This window comes from Aquarana catesbeiana, linkage group LG11 (assembly GCF_042186555.1).
Source record: "Aquarana catesbeiana isolate 2022-GZ linkage group LG11, ASM4218655v1, whole genome shotgun sequence".
In the NCBI taxonomy this organism is placed as follows: Eukaryota; Metazoa; Chordata; class Amphibia; order Anura; family Ranidae; genus Aquarana; species Aquarana catesbeiana.
Window position 1 is genome coordinate 16,966,107 of NC_133334.1, and position 24,051 is coordinate 16,990,157.

General features: G+C 42.4%; 1 protein-coding gene across 1 annotated transcript; it reads left to right on the top strand.

The window, feature by feature from the left end:
* The first annotated feature begins 6,956 nt into the window (after window positions 1-6,956).
* LOC141111671 (vomeronasal type-2 receptor 26-like) lies at window positions 6,957-17,967 on the top strand. Its single transcript, XM_073603820.1, has 6 exons — window positions 6,957-7,387; window positions 8,851-9,406; window positions 12,047-12,054; window positions 12,151-12,256; window positions 14,761-14,884; window positions 17,060-17,967. Exons 1-6 carry the CDS (start codon window positions 6,957-6,959, stop codon window positions 17,965-17,967), a joined length of 2,133 nt encoding a protein of 710 aa, XP_073459921.1.
* The last annotated feature ends 6,084 nt before the right edge of the window (window positions 17,968-24,051 follow it).

Here is a 24,051-nt window from a genome sequence, read left to right on the forward strand (position 1 = left end):
TCTCCGGTATAGGTACTTTGGGCTCTGGAGGGAGCATGACTACGGAGGGTGCCCCGGTTGCAGACGAAGTCCCCTGAGGATTGGTAGGTGCAGACAGGGCCTGAACACGTTCCTCTAGTCGGGTATAGCCATCCTGTAAACTTTTGACTGCTTGGGTTAATCCTGCCAAGTGTCTGCAAAGTTCGTCCATAGGGGAGGCCCCCTGCCCGGACTCGGTCATGGCTGCCTGATACTATCAGACTCCTACTTACCAGACCGGTGAGTCCGCTTGGGCAGAGAGTAGGCTCCCTTACGCGTCCGACTCGCGGCCCCTGGTAAGGTAACAGGAAGCACAGGAGTGCGGAGTGGTATGAGAGCCTGTGAACTAGAGTCCAGATGCTGGTGGAATAGCAGTCTATGAACAGCAGGTGCAGGCTGGAACACAGGCGATGAGACTGAGCAGGATGGTCAGGAGACAGGCTGGGTTCGGCAACAGACGGGCAACAAGGTACAATAGGAGCAGGCAGAAGCGGAGTCAAACAGGCCAAGGTCGGGTACAGGCAGCAAGAAGGGGAATCCAAGGGCAATCCGGGTCGTCAGGAGATCAGGTAAACAGGAAGACAAGACAGGAAACAGGAACTACGGCACAGGAAGCTGATGATCAGGCAGCACTGAACAGAGTGCCTGACAAACTTAAATAGGCCGGCTTGCTCACAGGCACTCCCTCTGGTGGCCAATCCCATGACCAGCAAGGTGAGCTCTCTGACATCCCCCACTCCTGAATTCCCAAACTCCTGAACCCTACAAGGAAACATGCTCTAAATAAAACCTTAAAAAATGGTGTGTTTCTTCTTAAGGGTCTAGTATAGATTTTGAGGGAGACTTTGTGTAAAATAAAACAAATGGTACTGGTTCCCCCAAAAATCTATAACAAACCCTTGTGAAGTCATGCAGCCAGGCTAGCCATTAATAAGGGTGCAGCAAGCATGCACCCACCTCCCCTGAACCGTGTAAGGCCACACGCTCTTAACACTGGAAGAGACCTTAATAAGGTTATACCTTCCTGGCAAGGCACCTTGTTCCCATGTCTCTGACCTAGTGGATGTGGGGTCTGTGGGGGGCATACTTATCTGAATCTGAAAGTGCTAGGGGCATTTCATAAACATCGGATAGTGTAATTACAATTCATCAACATTGTGAGGGAGTACCCTCTGATGTATACTGTTTATCAGTTATATCACATGGTATTATCCACTGTTTGCTTCCCCTTCATAGTTCAAACTGTCTCGCATTGTATACACCAGAGCTCATATTTTAACTTTTATATCACATTGATGTCCAATTGTCTCTTGTCCAACTGTAACAATAGAGTTAAAAACTACATTTAGTTGAAAGATGACAATAACCTCCCACATCTACCCTTCTGGGCCTACCTCCAAATCCGTAGCTACGTCACAGATAAGGCTAAACGACCCTTCTTTCAAAGAACACTGACTGAACTAGAAACGGCGTGTCATAAGGGTGACAACTTTAGTAAGGCGACCTCGACCATATATACTTTGCTTCAATATTCTAAAACTTCACACGAACATAGATTTAGAGGGGAATGGTCCAGAGCTTTACAAATGGACATTATGGACAATCAATGGTCCATGGCCTGTTCTCTCTCACACAAGTGCTCTATTAGCACCAAAATGCAAGAGACGGCTTACAAACTCTTGACACAGTGGTACGCCACGCCGCACAAACTCAAAACATGGTTCCCTGAGGTATCAGACAAATTCTGGAGATGTGGGGAGGAGATTGGTACTCACCTACACAGTTGGTGGCAGTGCCCGGCACTTAACGCTTTCTGGACCACAGTGAGAGACACCATACAGCAAATCACGGAGACGAGAATTAAGCTAGACGCAGCTTGCTGTTTGCTTCATATCTCCAATTTCCCATATAAAAGATACAAAAAATCTTTAACTAAGCATTTATTGAACGCCGCCAAGGCCTTGATACCACTACGCTGGAAAAGCACACAGGCTCCCTCTATACGGGACTGGCTGCAGAAAGTCTCTGAGGTTTTCCAAATGGAAGACACTCTAGCACAATTATCTGACACCATTATCATACTACATGGTCCCCCTGGCTCCATTTTAAGGTCTCAACAGATTATGACCGACTGATAAACGGATAATGCCAATTCGAACACAGGTGCCTTTCGCTCTTCCCTAAGTTTACATTTGCAAATAGCAACGACCAGGGAGAGAGCCCTTATCAACTTGCAGGTACTCTTTCTAACCCCCCCCCCTCTGTTTTCTCCTCTACCTTTTCTACTCTATCCTACTATAATTTTATGGCTATGAGCAATCAAAGTTAAGCGACTAGCTGCGCTTGTTGTCTTGTGTGCTACTTCACTCTTAGATTTTCAGTTGGCTAATGTAAGACACACCCTCATCAGAATCTCGTTTGTTACATACCCTCAACTAGTGAGGGATATTGCTGTTAACTCTAACCATATGATATAGTTAACCTTGGTAAATAATTTGCTTCACCACTGTTCACATGACAATACGTGTACGTGTACCATTTTGATTTTGAAATAAGGTTTTGATTGTTAATCTGTAAGCGCTTTTAATAAACCTTTTGATGAAAAAAAAAATGGAATCGTAAATAAGACACACATACTATTGAAAAAGTATTTTATTAAAATAAAACCAGGTCATACAATACAACGTCAATCACAGTGTCCAGTAATGTAGATCCATTGACAATCACAATGAACATTGACCCACGCACACAGTGATCCTCTCCTACAGATATTCTGTTACAGATGACACTTCCCCAGTCAGCTTCTGAACAGTTCCGGTGTCTTGCCGAGAAAGTTCCCTCGGCGGATAAGTTCCCCCCTGTACTGCGCAGGTGCAGCGCCTGCGCAGTACGTACTACTATCAGCCGCCGGAGATAGCCGAAGCTCAAACGCTTCAATCAGCTGTACACGGCACCTGCGCCCTAGGTCCAGGTTCCTTCCCCACCATCCAAGTGGACCTAGAGGGGGAATCTAAAAGTGCCGAGCGCAGCGAGGCCATGCCCGAAGCGAAGCGAGCCCGCGAGGGACCCTCTTACAGGCGCCGTGTACAGCTGATTTTCAGCTGTTCCGCTTCGGCTATTTCCGCCGGATCCTACTGCGTAGGCGCAGTAGAGGGGGGAACTTATCCGCCGAGCGGAACTTTCTCGGCAGAACACCGGGACAAGGTCACCTAGAGCCTGTGATGAACATGCCAAATTGGGCCCCCCTCAGGATGTACAATTATGTGTCAGCAAACCCCCCCCCCAAAAAATTGAGCACTAATCTGCATGCTTACCCCTAAGCATAAATTCCCCCTTCCCCTCCTGCTGAAATGCCCCTTCTAGCACAAATCCCCCCAAAAGAACTTCCCCCTCCTAGCACAAGTCCTCTACACCTCAAATCTCCCCTCCAAGCACAAATCCTGACCAACCCCCACTCCTAGCAAATTTTCCCTCCTAGCACAGATACCCCTATTCGTACCTGCTAACACAAATCCCCTACCCGCCCAAAAAAATTCCACCCTTACCACAAATCCCCTCTACCATACTACCTTTCCTAGCACACCCCCCAAATCCCCCCTCCTAGCACAATTCTTCAACCCCCATCTCCCCTTCCCAGACAAATCCCTCCAAATCACCACTCCTAGCACACCTCCCAAAATTTACCCTAAATTTGTCCTAGAACAATTCTTACCCACTGCCGCCCCCCCCACCAATATTAACCCTGCCAACACAAATTTTCTTCCCCAATCTCCTCCTGGTGCCCTGCCACCTTAAATGATACCAGAGTGCCCAGGGCAGCCGCCACTCCTGCCCCCCCTTGTCCCAGCCCTGCTTCTGAATGTCAACAAACTGGTAGGGGAAGCTGGCTGAAGTAATTCATCATATATGGCCAAAAACATACAGTGTGTGGTCAATGATGTTGCCCAAGATGCTTGGCAGCTTGTTTAATATTTAGTGATGGTGGTGATACTGCCATTGATTGAATTATCCCTGGTTGTGGAAGCCATAGGTTGGGACAGCTGTTTAAAGTGGCCAAATCTGACCTTTATTTTGCACATCCGTCAAACTGTGAACAGCTTGGGTTCTGATCGATCTTATGCTAGACCCAAAAGATCCCTATTGGTAAATCAGTTTAGGAGTTAATGACAAATACTATATTTTTTTTTTCTAAAAATTTTGAAGGGTGAAATGTGATTAGTTGTTATAAGGTTTTGTTATTTAAATTTTGTCACTAAACTGCTAGGTGAACCTGCTGACCACTTGTATTCAATTTATATATTGACAGACCCTTGCATTATTACTACAAGAATCTTCAAATTTTCCTTTTTGCCATTGACCAAATGAACAAAAACCCAACAATCCTGCCTAATGTAACCCTAGGATATCATCTTTATGACTCGTGTTCTGACCCAAAAAAAGCCATAAAAAGTGTTCTACAGATTTTATCTGGACCGGGAAAGACTATCCCAAATTATTCCTGCCAAGACCACCAGAAATTAGCTGGTTTTATTGGAGACCAGAGTTCAACCACAACCCTACCTATAGCCCAACTATTATCTGTATATAAACACGTGCAAGTGAGTATAATAACATGAATGATGTCTCAGGTCTGGTGTGTCAGGCTTGTTCTGTCAGTATGTCTTCATCTGAGTCTCATCTGTTCTGTGTTTGTAGTTATTGAGGGACACCATTGTCACTGGCCAGTGCTGCATCTCTCTGAGTTTCTGTCTGTGTGCCCGTCTGTACTGTATGTCCTAATCTGATCTGTATTGCCTTTGCTTGTTTTCTTTTCTTGTATTTGTATTGGTTGCTCCTGATTATCATGAAAATGTGTGCATTGCAGCAGGCAGACCAAGTATAGAACATTTTCCATTCCAAGTGATGCTCTCAAGGGGTGAGTCCCTTGAGAAGATCTTCTGGGACAAAACGTGTCAGGGTGGAGCCTATGTTGACACATAATGCTGCAAGACTGAGCAGTGGGTGGGTGGTTTGTTTCATTTGTACAGCGGTGGCCAACTACACAAATGTTAATTTTCACAAAGTCTGTTGCGTCAGTGTTTTTAGATCTTTTTGTCAGATGTTACTAGGGTATACTGAAGTACAATTACAAGAATTTCATAAGTGTCAAAGGTTTGTATTGACAATTACATGAAGTTTATGCAAACAGTTAATATTTGCAGTGTTGACCATTCTTTTTCAAGACCTCTGTAGTTCGCCCTGGCATGCTGTCAATCAACTTCTGAGCCACATTCTGACTGATGGCAGCCCATTCCTGCATAATCAATGCTTGGAGTTTGTCAGAAATTGTGGGTTTTTTTATTTTTTGTTCATCCGTCTCTTGAGGATTGACCAAAAGTTCTCAATGGGAGAGGTCTGGGGAGTTTCCTGGCCATGGATCCAAAATTTTGATGTTTTGTTCCCCAAGCAACTTAGTTATCACTTTTGCCTTATAGAAAGGTGCTCCATCATGCTGGAAAAGGCATTGTTCCTCACCAAACTGTTCTTGGATGGTTGGGAAAAGTTGGTCTTGAAGGAGGTTTTTGCACCATTCTTTATTCGTGGCTGTGTTCTTAGGCAAAATTGTGAGTGAGCCCACTCCCTTGTCTGAGACGTGACCCCACACATGAATGGTCTCAGGATCCATGACACAGGACAGATGGTAGCGCTCATCTTTTCTTCTCTGGACAAGGTTTTTTCCAGAGGCCTCAAACAAACGGAAAGGGGATTTATCAGAGAAAATGACTTTACCCCGGTCCTCAGCAGTCCAGTCCTTGTACCTTTTGCAGAATATCAGTCAGTCCCTGATGTTTTTCAAGGAGAGAAGATTAATTAATATTTGTATCATTTTCAAAACTTTTGGCCATGGCTGTGTACTCTGCTGCTTAGTGTGAGTTGCCAATAAAAAGTTTAATAATAATAATAATAATAATAATAATAATAATAATAATAATAAAACGCTTTTATACTATGGAGCTTGTTTTTTGCTTTTGTTTTTTTGGTGTAACCCTGACACATGCTGAGTGGAGGAACTGGCTGCAGCTGAATTCCTTTGATCTCTGCTGGTGTGCTGTGTGGTTCCCAATCATCCCAAGGCATTTGCATTGTGTGTGAACTGACCTCTGAAGCTTTGAGGTCTGTTCATCCGGTAAGAGGCTAACATTTTATATATCGGTGGTGGAGTCACAAGTAGACATGTTCAGAACTAAACAATTATTTTTCCTTTCGGATCAATTTGTCAAGTTACTAATTTTGTTTTGTTGCATTCTTAACAAAATTCATTTAGTTTAGTTTAGCTCAGTTTAGTTTTGTTTATCTGTTTTCAACCAGATTAAAACTACTAGATTAGAAGTATTTGAAACAAATTAGAATCAAATTCGAATATAAAATTTTTAATCAATCCAAATTCATTGTGAAGAATCATTTTTTTCTATTCTGTTCGAAATTTGAATTTCAGAAGATGGTTTTATTCTTTTTATTTTATTCTGTTCTGATTTATTCTTTTTTTTTCTATTCCATTCTACTCTTTTCTATTCTATTCATTTATTTTCTATTCTATTCTTTTCTATTCTATTTTACGCTTTTATTTTATTTTCTATTCTATTCTGTTCTGTTTTAATGTATTCTTTTCTTTTCCAAATTCAAATTTAAGATCACAGCTGTATTCTTTCTATTCAATACAAATTGATTAAATTTTTTTCTATTCTTTTCTATTCTATTCCGTTTTACTCTATTCTCTTTTTTTAGAAATTAAAATTTCAGAAAATGGCTACATTCTTTCTATTCTAAATAAACTGATTCAATTTTTTCAGGGGCGTGGTCTGGACCCGGTCTGAGATGGCTGCTTAGTCTCAGAGCTCCGACACCTCATGGTCCTGCTTTCAGTTCATCTGAGATGACTACCTATCACAATATGAGGAATGCCCAGTGCCCCAGCAACCCGCTCCTGCTCATCCCGAGACCAAGGGACACAGCTGAGCGGTTATGTTATTCCGGACACAACAGCAGCTTCACAGGCCTCTTACAAGAGATCCCACTCGCTCAGCAGAAGCCCGATCCGTCCACAGGACTGTATCCCCACCACTTCAGGTACACCAGCGGCACCTACCCAGAGCCTGAATGACCTCCAAGAAGTGGCTGCTGACATTAAAAATATCCTGCCAGCAGCTATCTTGGATCTAAGAGCAGACATAAGGGCCATATCTAATAGAGTGGTGGAGAAGATGACAGCCTGCCATGATGCCTCACTATGCCATGTGCAGCAGGTCACCAAATCCCACGCAATACATCTAAGGGAACTCCAGCACCACTTGGAAGACCTCAACAACCGGGGAAGACGTCATAACCTGAGGTAAGAGGTCTACCGAATCCGTAGAGCCCAACCACCTATCGCAAACTATGATAACTCTCTTTAATGACCTTCTAGAGAGACCGCAAGATGCACCCATAGAGATGAAATGCATACACAGAGCGTTGAGACCCAGAGGCAGGGACACAGTCCCACCAAGGGAAGTTGTCTGCTGTCTTGTCAAATTTCCCTTGAAGGAAGAAATTCTCTGAAAATCATGTAACCGAAACCAACTCATGTACCAAGGCTCTGAAGTGAAAATCTTCCAGGATCTTTCTAATATCGCCCTGCAGCGCAGATGGAAGCTAAGACCCTTGCTGGATCTCCTCCGCTCCAGGGCCATCACATATAGATGGAAATTTCCATTTTGCCTCTCTGCCTCTGCCCAAGGCCACACAGCCAATCTAAGGGTTCCGGAGGACTTAGAGCACTTTTTCAACACCTTGGATATCCCCCTTGATTTAATTGTTTTCTATTCTATGCTATTCCTTTATTTTCTATCCTATTATTTTATTTTCTATTCAATTCTGTTTTTTTCTATGCTATTCTTTTCAAAATTAGAAATTTCAAAGATGGCTATATTCTAACACTAATACACAATGGGGTTGATTTACTAAAACCGGAGAGTGCAAAATCTGGTGCAGCTCTGCATAGAAACCAATCAGCTTCCATGTTTTTTGTTAAAGTTAATTGAACAAGGTGAAGTTAGAAGCTGATTGGCTACCATGCACATCTGCACCAGATTTTGCACTCTGCAGTTTTAGTAAATCAACCCCATAGTCTTTAAAGGAAATCAGCAATAGTCAGCATTTCGGACAAAATTTAGTTACGTTATTTCGCATTTGTTTGAATTTGTTACTATTCTAATTTGGAAATTCGGATACATCCAAATCTCTGAATAACGAAAACGTCATCCGAATTTCGATTCAACTGCACATGTCTAGTCACAACGGATTTTGAAGAAGCTTTTATTTGACTGGATCATAATTATATTAGATATGTTGGACTTTTTGCACTTAGGGGGTTATGTATGTTTTATTAATTTAAATGTATAGCATAAATATTTTTGCTTTGGATGTGTTACATGGTTGTATCTATGTGTTTTTGAGTGCGGCTGAACATTTATTTTCTCATGGTTATTATTATTTCATATTTTTTGCACCAAGCACAGTTTTTTCTTTTATATTTGCTGTTGCTGTGTTTTAGATCAGTTACGGGGCAACGGATAAATCTTTGACAGACAGAGCCACTTTTCCCACTTTTTACCGATCAGTCCATGATGACTTTATGATTTATCTTTATATATCAGAAATAATGAGACATTTTGGATGGACTTGGGTTGGAATAATAACATCCGTGGATGAGAGTGGGGAGAGAGAATCGTCTTGGTTAATGCAATTTATGACCCGTCTACAAATTTGTGTGGCCTTTTTACTAAGAACTGGTATCGGTGTATTTACTGACAGGCTTACTTTGGAAAGTTATTACAGAGCCATTCAGAGATTATCGGTAAAAGTGATCATACTCTGTGGAACATATCATGATGTCATATTTCAGTCCTCGCTGAGAAGATTATTCAGGGATGTAACATTGATCCTCAGTCCCAACTGGGCCTCAAATATTGCTCTTATAGAAAAGTATCCAGAGGTTCTGAATTGTAGCTTATCCATGAACTTTTTGTATGAAGCTAATAAGAAATTTAAGAATTTTGTTGATGGTTTCCATCCAATGATTCACCCAAAAGACAAGTTACTTGAAAATCTGTGGATGACAACACTTTTCTGCTTGTCAGGAAACAAAGAAAAAGATACTCTCTTTGAAAAACTTTATTATATTTCTCTTCACAATTGTACTGGTCAGGAACATTTAACCGACTTTGGAGATTACTCATCTAACAGAACCTTAGATCCTGTATATCACACGGTGCAACTCATGGTCTATGCTCTTCATGCTCTGCACTCATCACAAAATGGTTCTTGTCTAAAAGGTCAGGCAGATGATCGAGAAAAATGTAAACACAAGGTGAGCACGAATGTGGCCAGAAAATAGAGTAGGCTTACATTAGAATCCTGCAGTAGACATAGACATGGAAGTCATGATTTGTGGCAGGCAGCCAACTTGTAACTTACTATAATATCAGGTATAGCAGATAGCCAGTCCAAGGGCCAACTAAAGAAACCAGAACAGCAGGTTGAAAATGGCCCTGCTATTTCAGAAACATCAGCTTAGTGTTGGCACCCTGCAAAAAGAAAGTTAACATGCTGGGTGGTGAGACAGCTGCTGCCCCGGCCGGGAGGAAAACAGTTAACCACTTTCTCGTATTTTATGATAGGCTTTGCCTCTCTTTTTGTATTATATAAAAGGGGGAGGGCTCTGCCCAGACTTGTTCAGCCTGCTGCATGGGAGAGATGACACAGCAAGATGTAACCTCCAATTGCTGCTTCTCCTAGAGTCCCTGCTTCTTCAAGGACAGTGATTCTGACCCAGGGGGTCACACACATGTGTATGCCATAGGATTATCTCTCTCTATGTTTTTATTTATATTTGTCATTTTCATTTTATCACCGCACCAAAGCAGCACCCATGTCTTCCCCAAAGATGTGTGGTGGTGGGTTAAAGGAGCACCCAATATCCAATTAGAAGCAAAATGATGGTGAATATGTCATTGTTTTATTGAAAGTAGTAGAACATAATAAAGCCAATGTGTTAAGGGGGAACAAAGATTCCCCCTTCTTCAGGGCTGCTGCTGTATGTTAATGGTGAGTAGGGATGGGCGAACGGTTCGGCTCGAGCATGAGCTCGGGCTGTACATTTGCCTGTTCGGCCGTTCACTGAACATCCGAACTTGCAGGGTGTTCGCCGGGTGTTCCCCCCCCAACGAACACCCTGCAATGCACTGAGCGCCGCACAGTTCATTCTGTGCTCTGATTGGGCAAAGTATCATTATTATTTTTTTTAAAAACAATCATTTTTTCAGGAGCAGTGCAACAGTGAAAATGAAAAATTCCTGGGGGGTCCCCTTAATGTGCCTGTAAAGTGGTGCATTTTTAGCATATACAGAACACGCTACAGCAAAACTGACATTTCTAAAGAAAAAAATCCCATTTAAAATTACTTGCGGCTACAATTGCCGACACATGGCTATTAAAAAAAAAAAGATAAAAATTTGTGGGGTCCACCCCCAGACAATACCAGGCCCTTCAAGGCTGGTATGGATTTTAAGGGGAACCAAAATTTCAAAACAATTGGCGTGGGCCCCCCCCAAAATCCATACCAGACCCCTATCTGAGCATTCAGCCTGGCAGGTCAGGAAAAGGGGGGGAGACGAGCGAGCCCTCCCCCCTCCTGAACCATACCAGACCACATGCCCTCAACATGGGGGGTGGGGGCTTTGGGGCGGGGGGCTCTGTGCCCCCCCACCCCAAAGCACCTTGTCCCCATGTTGTTGGGGACAAGGGCCTCTTTCCGACAACCCTGGGCTGTGGTTGTTAGGTCTGCGGGTGGGGGGCTTATTGGAATCTGGAAGCCCCCTTTAACAAGGGGGTCCCCAGATCCCGCCCCCCCTATGGGAATGGGTATCATACCCATACCCATTCACCAAAAAAGTGTCAAAAAGTAAGAACCACAGGAAACAGTTTTTTGACAAATTCTTTATTAAAAAAGAAAAAAAAGTGTCCCTCGATGTAAATTCACCATCAATCACGACGCTCGATGGACCTGAAAAATAGAGAAAAAAGAAGGCTTCCGCTTCCTGGAGACCACCAGCCGACTGCTCGCCTTGCACTTTGACAGCTCTTATGTAGGGAGGGGCAAGGTCACCCGGGTATGTCACCCGGTGGCACGGCCCCTTCTGACGACACATGCCGTCCATCAATGTGATTTTCATTGTCATGTGATTATATGTGATCCAAGTCGCATCTGAAATTCCACTAGTGTGAACCAGGCCATAGTACTGCTGATCTGAAGCAGCCTCACTGCAGAAGTTTCCTGTCTACATGAACTTCAGCAAGGGTTGCATTGTATTTCTCAGGGTAGGTTTCTTGATGGTGACAACCCTGGACCCTGCCTGGATAATGTGCATTGAAAAGGCTACTTGTAGTCACTGGTGGAACCCCATGTGACAAGGTGACAATGCAGAAACAGAGAAAAAGGGTTGTCACCCTATAACAGGAAGTACCTGAACAAGGACCTTCATAACTGAATTGCCAGGGATTATTTACATGAAATTTGCAGATTAACCTCTTGTTGCCGATAACAAGTAAATATGTGTTCTCTCGTTGGGTGGGCCTTGGCGCTGAGCATCTGCCTATTTGCGTACCACATTGCAAACACAGCTGTGCGGAGAGTGCATGCCTGCACACTCCCAGCACAGTTATTGGTGACCAACGGAAAGCTCACAATTGTTGCTTGCTATCGGGAGCTTTCTGATCATGTGACCTCCAAGACAGTCAAACACATCGGTCACATGATCATAGACCCCTGCCTCCCAGCATCTGAAAACCCCTAAAGGACCAGGAGGCACCGGCGCCAAAGGGTTAAAAAAAAAAATTGAAATGACATTAACATGCAAACATATTTTAGTAATTGGGTTTATATTTACTTAAATGTAGTAATTTAGTAACAGTGATAGGTAATATAATACGCATTATTTTTACTTTGCAGTTGAACCGGTACTTAAAAATGAAAATGATATTACATAAGGACATCAGTACAACTAAAAAATTTATTTTACTATTTACTATTCAGAACCATGTTGTTGTTAATAGGACTTTGTTTACAAGAACTGTTGGACATTTCCTAACTGATGCGGTTGGTAATCGGCAAGTTATAATTAACTCTACGTTTATTAAATGGAAAACTAAGGATAATCAGGTGAGGCTATTTAAGATCTTGGGGTGCTGTGAGTTTCTACAGACTAAAGGTCCTTCATATACCATAAGCATAACTATCCACTATTATAATTATTGCCTTCACAGTGAGGACTCTTTTTGCCCTAGGGTAAAGCAAGAATGATGTAATGAATCCTTTCTTCTCTATCTCTCTCTAGGATAGACATACCTTTTCACATCTCCAAGCATCCTTAAATCTCTTGTTAGAATTCTCAAAGCCATGCTAATACTTAGGGTTGTGATCAGAGTTCCACACAGGCCACTTGAGTTCCTCTAAACCAAGGTTCATAAAATCAAACTATACAGGATCGGAAAAGGGTCTTCCTGGACTCACTCATTTAGAAGGATGTCTAGATACAGTACTTTATGGCCATATATTATATGATTTTTTTACTTCTTTGTGGGTTAAGGTAGACATAGTGGCAGCTGTTGGCAGTGTTGGTGGCCATAAGAAGTCTATATACAATAGACAGTCCTACATTAGATGGAAGAAAGCAATGTCCAAAGTCTTTATCTGCTGAATCATGGAGGTGTAGAACTCAGCCTCACTCCTTTATTTATATCACCATCATCATCATCATCTTGTTTTTATTCTTCTTGCCTTCCTTTAAAGTGTTCCACTCATCCTAACTATTACTTCACCCTTAGATTCTGGTCCCTTTTCTACCAGCAAATGCTGAATGAGACAGAACATTTAACAATGAGACAAAATGTTAAGGCGGAACATTTTAAAACGTGGTATACTTTTCCCACATTCTCTTTGGCCAGATGTAAAAGCTCAGGTAGTAGTGTTGTGTCTCTGCTGGGGTTGGAAAGGAAGGCGAGTCCTGTAATCCACAAATAACAATATAAAGAGCTAAAGGGTTTGTCCAAACATAGGTTCAGACTGAACTTTGCTTGTTCTGGCTTTCTTCCAAACCTGTTGTGAGGGAGGTGAATATCATATACTTTATAGTAGCGTTTTCTTATGCTACTATATATGAAAGCATTCTCTGGTAATTGTTGTTAAGGAAGCAGTGGTTATTGATATCTGCCACACCCTTAGCAATGAGTGACCTCACCCAGCCCCATTCATTCACTTGCACGGAACCCTGGCCATGAACCAAAGGGGAAAGAATAGTGGCTGGCATCATTGCCCAAATATGTTCACATGGCCATGTTTGAGCAATGTCATTGACCAAATATTGTCCTTTTTGGTCAATGATATCACTGCATATATCACATACATTTGAGTACATTTAATGGCTGAGACTGAGACTGGTGCTGTCTTTCAGGGATGGATGTGTAGTTTGGCAGTTTTTATTTCTTTCGGCAAGCCTGGGGCATTGTTCATCATGACTGATGAAGATCTACATTGATGGATGATGTGATGGATGTTTTTCGTGAGATATTCTTGAGTTTTTTCTTATTTTTTTTTTTTTTTTTTTAATAAAGGATTTGTCAAAAAGGGCAGTGTCTTATATTTCATTTTTTTTTGTAGGAGTTCTAGTGTATGTACCCTTTTATCATTCATATGGGGAGGCAGCATTTGGGGGACCACTTATTTCTAAGCACTGTATGCCCACAGACCCCCACAATCACCAAGCCAGTGTTATAGAGAAGATGACTGTGTCATCTTCAATGTAGGGCCTGGAGGGAGAAGTTGTTAAAGTCCACATTCAGCAGATGGTTTACAAGTTGAAGAATCTTGGTTTCAGGAGTGTGTAAAACTCCTGTTCTATGGCAGCTGCTGGCCTCATTCCAGCATCCTGGTTTTGGTTGAGCTGCACACTCCCTGTCTGACTGTCCACCTGCAGGGTTATTGATGTAGACACAGCCTCTGGGTGGAGAACAAACTCGTTTTAAGCATGCAAAGCCCTTAGTATCATGCTTGTGGTAGTGTTTGCAACACGTGCTTCAAGTTCCCTCTTTGCCTGCCTTGTTCCCGTGCCTTGACCTTTGCCTTTGCCTGATCCCCACCCTGCCAGCTAGTTTATATTTCCTTGTTATCGACCCTGGCTTGGACTTTGGATTACTCTATGAACTCTGCCTGCCTTTTGACCACAGGTTTGACCCTGACTACTCTCTGAATGTTGCCTGCCCTGAACTCGGACTGCCATTAAACCATTCTGCCTGACAGCCAACCGCAAGTACCTGTTTGTTGTGCTTAGCTCACACCTGCCCCGGCATGGTAGCCATGCACTTTAACATTGTGTATAGGACCTGGGGGCAACCGAGTACCAGGAGGCCTACTTGCCTTATGGAAAAGGAGGCTGCTATAGGTGAAGAACACAGAGCCAGCTATAGTGCCTGACCACCAATGCTAGGGGTAGGTGTGATAGTCAGCATCATGATTGTTATTCATAGAGGGAGAAGTTTTATCTGAACCAGTAGGATAGAGGTGAGGCCACATCACTTGTAAAGTGTCCACCATAGATGAGAAAACTTGGTTTTATAGATACATTTAGTGAATTTGCATACATAATACAACATGTTTCTTTCTGTTAGGTTCCAAAATCTCAGTGCTCAGAAAGTTGCTACCCAGGATACCGGAAAGTTCCCGGCTCTTCCATACAACCTTGTTGTCATAGCTGTGTCCTGTGTGCATATGGTGAAATATCAAATGTTACAGGTAATGGTTTTCAAATATTAATTAGGCTGTTTTTGTGTTATGTATAGGGATGTGTGGCAAATTTCAGGAACTTGATTCTGTGTTGAAATTACCAACTGCACATTTACCAAACTTTCAGCAAAATTGGACTTTAATAAAAAAAAGATTTAAGTTTGCCACCTAAAGACTCAATGTGATCACTATCACACAAGAATCTGGTTGTGATTACAAAAAGGACATAGAGAGACCAAAATAGATCCCAAAAAAAGGACTATATTGGTACCCAAGGAACCCATGAGTTCACACCACATGTTACAAATGAAAACGGTTTTCATTACAATCCATAAAAACACATAGCACAGAGGTAATAAAAAATAAAATTAATGAGTGACAGTATTGCTAATTTGATCTCATATTTGGTCGCAATATGGAGTGCAATATACGGCAATATATGGCCGTCCCTCTACATGTCTTGCAACCTCCATCACTTCCTCAGGAGGAGAAATGAGCCAAAAACTGTCTACAATAGAACACAGAAAAATATTTGTACAATATAAACAACAACTAGGTAATGGTGGTGGTCACTAAATCGCTTACCAACAGAGCCTGGAGGCAAATGCCTCAAAGGGGATGTCAGGTCGGAGTGGCAACAACCTCCCCTGGGGTGGGCATGTGAAAAAGGTGGGGAAGAGGTAAAGGGACTCGAAATGGAAAGGATGCAGAAGGGAGGAATGCAAGAGAGTTGCTGTATACCCCCAAGATTTGTTATTATATTTTTACCCTCCGACGCATGTATTAGTTCAACTCTTTCAGCAAGGTCAGTAGTCGACTTTTCTATCTTCAGGCTTCTTGGCTGGTATCCCCATATTTTTTCCTCTTCCTCCCTTCTTTCCCTTTCTAGTCCCTTTCTCTTTTCCCTCCTTTTTTTTCCTTCCATCTTTTCTTTTCTCCCTCCCTCCCCCCCTTTCCCCCACTTCTCCCTCCTCTTCCCCTCCCTCTTCCCTCTTTTCCTTTTCACCCCTCCCTTCCATTTTCCCCCTTTTTTTCTTCTGTTCTTCTATTTTTCTTTTGCTTCACCTAACCTCCTTTTATTGTTTCCATAGTCTCTCACTTCCCCCTTTTTCCTCACTTTATTCCTTCCCTTTCCTCCCTTTTTCTTCCCCTCCCCCCCACTTTCCTTCACCCCTCTCCCCCTCCCTTGTCTCTTTTTCTTCTTACCTCCCCCCTCTTCCTCCTTTTCTTCCCCCTCCCCCTTCCTCCAACCTCTTTCCTTCCCTTTATTGTGTTATTATTATTTTTTTTTAATTCCTGATTGGGGTCTCAGTGGGTCTCCATTTGTGCCCCCCCATGTCTGCCCCAGGGGAGGTTGTTGGCACATTGACCTGCCATCTGCTTTGAGGCATTTGACTCCAGGCTCTGTTGGTAAGCTATCCAGTGACTACCACCATTACCTAAAGTTATAAATTGTTTTGAATCTTATGTACCTATTATTGTACAAATATTTTTCTGTGTTCTATTGTAGACAGTTTTTGGCTCATTTCTCCTCCTGAGGAAGCGACAGAGGTCACAAAACATGTAGAGGTATGTCTGCATATTGTATTGCCACCTATTACCATATGGAACCTGTAATTTAGACCCAAGTGGTCATGGATTAATTTAGGGAACATGTGCAGCCAAATTTACAATACTGTCACTTATTAATTAATTTTTTATTTTATTTTTTATTTCTGTGTTATGTGTTTTTATGGACTGTCATAAAAACTTTTTTCATTTTTAACATGTTGTGTGAACTCCATGTTCCTTCGGTACTGAGATAGTCCATTTTTTAACTATTTTGGCTTCTGTATGTCAGCCGTTGGATGATGGTACCCCCTTACCATGCAATTAAAGTATTTACCTTTGGCATATAATTTATCCTGTGGTTGTGATTACAATACAGAAAAGTCACATGGTCGTAATGAAAAAAACTGTGAAGATCACCAAACCAAGTGGGGACAAGAAACTCTGGAAAAGGAGGGAAGAGGCTTCCAGTACTGTAGTATGCCCACATCTTTACAAAAACTCAAAATATCTCAAAAACACTTAGGCTGGGTCCACACTATACAATATTTATATTTGATTACACCCATACAAGTAAACTAAACAAGATATCCTTTAAGTGATCACAGTATTCATTGATTTTATTTTGTTTTTCAGATAGTAAAAACTGCATGAAATGCCCCAATCATGAATGGCCAAATAGAAACAAAACTTGCTGTGTTGCCAAGCAATCAGAATTTCTTTCCTTCAATGATGACATGCTGTCACTAGTTTTTATAGTCGTTTCACTGTTGTGTTTTTGGAAGACTCTTGTAGTTCTCGTCATTTTTATTTTACACCAGGACACACCAATTGTGAAAGCCAATAACAAGAGCCTCAGCTTTGTCCTCCTGGTCTCCATCATGTTGGGTTTCCTTTGTGTGTTCCTCTTCCTGGGTCGTCCTGTGGATGTAACCTGCTTGCTACGCCAAATTTCTTTTGGAATTCTCTTTACAATAGCCGTATCTTCTGTATTGGCCAAGACTATAATGGTTTGCATTGCCTTCAAAGCCACCAAACCCAACAGTGTGTGGAAGAAATGGATGGGAGTAAAATTGCCCATCTGTATAGTCTTAGCTTGTTCCAATGTTCAGGTTATAATCTGTGTTAGTTGGTTGTCCATCTCTCCTCCCTTCCAGGAATTGGACACACACTCCTACCAGGAGAAGATCATCATTCAGTGTAATGAAGGGTCAGTTATCGGGTTCTACTCTGTCCTGGGTTATATGGGGATCCTGGCTGCTGTCAGTTTTATTATAGCTTTTTTTGCCAGGACATTACCAGGCAGTTTTAATGAAGCCAAATACATCACCTTCAGCATGCTGGTGTTCTGCAGTGTCTGGATTGCCATGATCCCGGCCTATCTGAGCACCAAAGGCAAATACACGGTGGCTGTGGAGATATTCGCCATACTGATTTCCAATAATGGTCTCTTATATTGTATATTTCTTACAAAATGCTTTATAATTCTCTGTAGGCCAGAACTGAATACAAAAGGCTATCTGCACAGTAAAGGAAATATATAAACTTTCTTTTAGGACATCAAAAATTGTAGACAGTTATGGATATGTTCCTTTTTTTGTTTTATTGCACCAAGGTGGCAAAAAGTAATATACCCTATTTAATTACTTTATATAATGTAAGAGAACATCTTTCAAAAACAAAAACCATTTGTATGTCAACTGCATTTCAAATATTTAATAAATAATCCAATCATCAAGATATGAATGTTTCCAAATCATTAAAAAACAGAAAAAAAAAGAAACACAAACATGGAAATGGACAAACATTTATACTGGTACCATAAAACCTAAAGTTTGAAATCCAGACAGATATAAAGGACAGCTCTGTAATGATTAATACATCATCAAATGTATTTTTTAAATTCAAGCAATGTAATGCCCCGTACACACGATCGGACATTGATCGGACATTCCGACAACAAAATCCATCATTTTTTTAGATGGATGTTGGCTCAAACTTGTTTTGCGTACACACGGTCGCACAAAGTTGTCGGAATTTCCGCTCGCCAAGAACGCGGTGACGTACACCACGTACGATGAGACTAGAAAAGGCCAGTTCAGAACCAAGCGCGGCACCCTTTGGGCTCCTTTTGCTAATCTTGTGTTAGTAAAAGTTTGGTGAGAGACGATTTGCTCTTTTTCAGACTCGTGGTTTTCAGATCATTTTCTGCTGTTCAGTTTGTGCTTGTGGGTTTGTATCTGCTCTTCAGTGCGTGCAAGCAAGCTACGCGTGACTCAGTCATTGTGTTCTTGTTCATTCATTACTGTTTTTCAGGTCGCTCTTCACAGGCCTTGCTGTTCTTCAGTGCGTTCTGTTACTTCGTTCTGAGCAGCCGACCGTTTTCTAGCCATGTTGCGTATACGTACTCCTCGTAGAGTTTGTACTGTGCGGGGGCTTGGTGTTGGGGTCCTGACCTTGACACAAGTCCAGTCCATGAACAGGGTGGGGAGGAGTTCATGGACCAAGAATTGGTTGCTTCAGCGTGACCAGTTCTGTCACATGCCTTTGCTCCGTGAGATCAGTGAGAGTAATCCTGATGATTTCAGAAACTTTCTCCGGATGACGGACCCCGCATTTCACCGTTTGTTGGCTTTGCTGACCCCTTATATCAGCAGGCAGAATACCTGCATGAGGCAAGCCATCATTCCGGAGCAGAGGCTCGTCGCCACCCTGTGGTACTTGGCGACGGGGAGAAGCCTGCAGGACTTGAAGTTCTCGACAGGCATCTCCCCCCAGGCTCTGGGGTTCATTATCCCAGAGACCTGTTCTGCCATCATCCAGGTCCTGCAGAAGGAGTATATTAAGGTAAGATTTTTATCCTTTAACATCACATTTTATTGTATTTAATGTTTGATAATATATTGTATTTCTTTCCTCATTCCCTAATTCCTCATGCATGCTGGATTTTTATGTAATTATGTTTTGTCCTTCATACATATTTGCCTTCACTTACCTCCCCAGCATGGTCTCCTGCCCTATATTCACCTCATGTATTCACTTAACAATGTATTTTATCAGCTCCATAGTAGTGCTTTACCCTAAATACCCCACAAAATGTTTTGTAATGTGATTTGTGTTTTAAATTCAGGCAGAGTGCCAGAGGCTTTTTTTGGGGGTCCCCAAATCATTTGGAACCCTCCCTCCCCCAAACTGCTAAGTCAGCTGATACCAATTCTCTATCTATCCTCAATCATCTATCTGCTGACTTTGCCAAACCCATACACACTATACCCATCTCTTTTGTGCTCAGATTTATGGATGAATTCCCCAAAGCATGGAGTGCAAGGGCCTGCCTGTATACTTTCAAATGGTACTGTTTAAAGTTTTGGGATCCTATTATTATCTTGATAGGTAATAGCAGAATGTCCAAATGTGCTCAAATGTGTACAGTGTGTATTTATATCTTTGTATTATGACACTTCTTACCTGTCCAGTGGGCTGCCAATAGTGTAACTAAGGAGGGGCTGTTCCAAGTAATACCCATTATTTAGGCATTCCTCTCTCAATGAAGTGGAGAGGGTTACCTGTCCAAGAGCTCCCCCCCCCCCTATAATGTTAGAAATGGCCCATGACAGGGGGGAGGGGGAATATGATAGGTGTACCTTATACTTTGGTCTTTAAAAATTCCCATTATTAATTGTTATCTTGATGATGGCCAAGAATGTTTGTGTCTAATCTGCTTTCCATGTTTATGTGCAAAAAGACAATTTTTTTGTTTTCCTCAACAGTTTCCTTCCACGCCACAGGAATGGCAGACTGTGGCTTCCCACTTTGCCCAGCAGTGGGACTTTCCTAACTGCGGAGGGGCAATTGATGGGAAACAGGTCCACATCGTCCCACCACCCAACTCGGGGTCGTACTATTGTAATTATAAGGGGTTCAATAGTATTGTGATGTTGGCGGTGGTGTCGGCTTATTATGAGTTCCTATATGTGGACGTGGGGAAGAAAGGCCGGATGTCCGATGGTGGAGTCATCACCCAGACGGAGTTTTACAGGCATCTCCAGAATGGCAGCTGGGACTTGCCACCTCCAGAAGACAATGTGGAAGGACTCCCATTTGTCTTTGTTGCGGATGAAGCATTTGCGCTGGGGGACCATCTTATGCGGCAATTTCCGATGAGGACCCTCACCCCGGACCAGAGGGTTTTTAATTACCGGCTGGCCAGAGCCAGAAGAGTGGTGGAGAACACATTTGGAATCATGGCCAGCCAGTTCCGCCTATTTCTGACACCCATACATATGGCGGAGTATAAACTGAATCATATTATCCTAGCGTGCTGTGTTCTACACAACTTTTTACAGCAATATTCTGCCAACTATGCTGGCTCAGTTGGGCCTGAGGCTGGAATTATAAATGAAACAACCCTGACGGTGCTTGAAAGTGGCCGTCCTGGCTTGCCCTCCCTGAGTGCCCGTGATGTCCGGCTAAGATACCTTGAGTTCTTTGCGGGTAGGGGGGCCATCAATATGCCAGACAATGTGTGAAACCTTTATCAAATAAAAAAAAAAGCAAATCTTTGGTGACATTTGCTGCTTGTGTTTTTTGTAGATGACCCTGTCAGAAATGTGGTGAGTCGTGAAAATGGCGTGATTGTGTAACCTTACAAAGCACTGTTGGGTGTTATTTGCACTTGTAGTGCAAAGTGGATTTGCCCTTATGAAATAACACCCATTGTCACAGAAAACAGCAATTAAAGCACCCTTGTAGTGTTGAGACAATTATCCACACATTCTTGATTAATAACAATCTTTTTAATACCAGCACAATCACATGTGTATTTTGACAAGGTTTTTAAAACAAACCAACATGTTTGTTGTATAACAATTTTTGGGGTGGCATTAGAAAAAGTAGAAATGTCCTTTTAAGATAAAACAGGCATGTGTAAAACCAACAAGAAAGACACAAATCTTGAACTTACAAAGTTCACATTTGGTAGAACCTGAAGGCAATATCAGACATGAGTATTTATGAACTGAGTTTGATATTGCGTTCAGATGGGGTGAAGTCACCCCATGAAAAGCCAAATTTTGAAGATGCACACCAATTTCCGAATGTCAACATGTGCTAGCTGCCATCACAGGGGATCAAGGGACGTGTTTTGTGGGTGCAACCCCTTCCTCTCAGCTATTTTATTATTGAGGAAGGGGTTGTACCCCCAAAATGCCTACATTGATCTCCCGTGATGGCAGATAGCACATGTTGACACACTGTGTGCCTCTTCAAAATTTGGCTTTTCTACAATTTGCAAAAAAATTGTAAAATTGTAGTACACCATAAAAGAAAGGGCTTTGTAGGGGTTTTAAACTCTCCCCAAAATATCAATGATGTTCTTATTTTTTTAAATAACATCATTGATGTTTTTCGTGATGTTTTCCAAAGCAACATTACACCCCATGATCTCCCCGATCAGGACCTGGGCACTTTCCGACGTGAAAGGATCAGGACCCACAACATCACGATCACCTAAAAAGAGAGAAACCAAAAAAAAACATGTATTATAACTATGCCGGCATCCATCTCTTACCTGAGCCTGTGGTCGCAGACACTCACCTGTTGTGGTGACTTGTTCCACCACGTCTTCCTCCTCCTGCTCTTCTTGGGTTTGGGGTATTTCCCCTTCTTCCAGAGGTGGGGGGTCTCTGGTCTCTTCGGATGAGGGGTGTCCTCCGAGTCTTTTCTCCCCTATGTGCAAAAAAATGGTATACTTAGCACAAAGATATTTGATGGCAGAACTATAAATATGAAACATTGCTTAGAAGTGGGGTACAATTGTCTATTTTGGCAGAATTCCAAAATGTAGAATTTTGAGTGTCCTTTGTCAAGCTTGAAGCTTGAATCATTACCTGTCTTGTACAAGCTTCACAGATGGAGACCCCCCTATAGTATACACTGGAGCACCTGTGTGGGACCCCTAATAAAAAGGGTGTTCTTGTGTCCCACACTAGTGCTCCAGTGTCCAGTTGTGTAAACAGCTGCTGAGTGTCCTCTTCTTACACAGAATCTAGTTTGCATTTCAATCTAGTAACAAACACATCTACACAACCCAATTAGTTTCATACAAGTAGGCCCTCAAAAATTTGGTCAAATGCATATGGCCAAAACAATGGTGTTTTATAGGCCAAAAGAAAAATGTTTAATACGAACGAATAATGTGCCCATGAACATAAAAGTTGCCATTTTAAACTGTACAACAGTTAAGAAAAGCATGAACGTAATAAACACAAAAAGAATAGTAACACAGGACAACTACTTACTTTTTTGCAGCACTCTCCGGATATTTCTGTACTGCTCGTGCTCTCTTAATTTGAGGTCCGACCACCGCTTCCTGAGCTGATCTTTTGATCGTCGCACCCCGAAATTCCGGTGCAGACTTTTGACCACTTTCGTCATGATTTTGGCCTTTCTGACATTGGGGTTGGGGTAAGGTCCATACTTTCCATCATAGTCGGCCTTCTTCAGGATGTCGACCATCTCCAACATCTCCCCAAAGGACATATTTGATGCCTTAAATCGTCTCCTTCTGGATCGGGCTCCGGGCTTTCCTCCCCTCCTCCTCGTTGCTATAATTAGCACGCACCTGCTGTGTCTCCGCCATGTGCTTTTCTCCCACTGCGCCGAACGAAAAGGGGCAGGGAATAGACTAGAAAGAATGTCAGGGGCGGGCGGAGTTACACGCAGTGTGTATAAAGCGTAACACGCGTGCGTAGTACATACGATCTGTGAGCGGAGGAAGGAGTAAAGGAGGCGCCGATCGTGATTGCAAAGGTAAGATTTAACATTGGGCCTATACTGCTTCTAGATTGAGGCCTGTATTTGCACAAGTTTAGTAGACTTTAGGCTGACATTAGGGTTTGTCTTGCGTTGTGTCTTGCAGAAAAAATGGATGGCTTCAATGACCACAACTTCCACAACTTCCTCCCCCTGTTCATAGACAAGTACAGGGAGCTGCCCTGTCTGTGGCAGGTGAGACATCCACATTACAATAATAAACAAAAGAGGCAGGCGGCGCTGGAGAAACTGCTGGAGTTGGTGAAGCCGGTGGTCCCCACAGCAACCATTCCCTATTTAAAAACCAAAATTAGTGGCCTGAGGAGCACTTATCTTAGGGAGCGCAAGAAGGTCAGATTCCCAGAGATCCGGAGCAGGAGCAGATGACGTTTATATCCCCAGGCTGTGGTACTATGAGAGACTGCGTTTTCTGTCAGACCACACTGAAGTCAGGGAATCCCTCTCTACTCTTCCTTCCACTCTTCCTTCCACCCCAGCTGAGGCTTCCGATGTCCAACCTGGGCCTTCCAGCCAGGAAGAAGTGGAGGAGCCCAGCTTGAGTCAGGTATAGCATTCTTCTACAGATTTCTGATCAATAAATAAATGATGTTTACTAGATGTTATTAGTGATCACTAATTGCTGATTTAATAAAGTGTTTTACATATCAATAGACAGTAGTGGGCAAAATTAATTGGGACAAGAATGAAAAATGCTGGGCTTAGAATGATCATCAGTTATATTTGTTAACATTCAATTTGCAACAGTCATGAGGTGACAATTGTGTGTGTTTGATGAATAAAAATGTAAAACTATG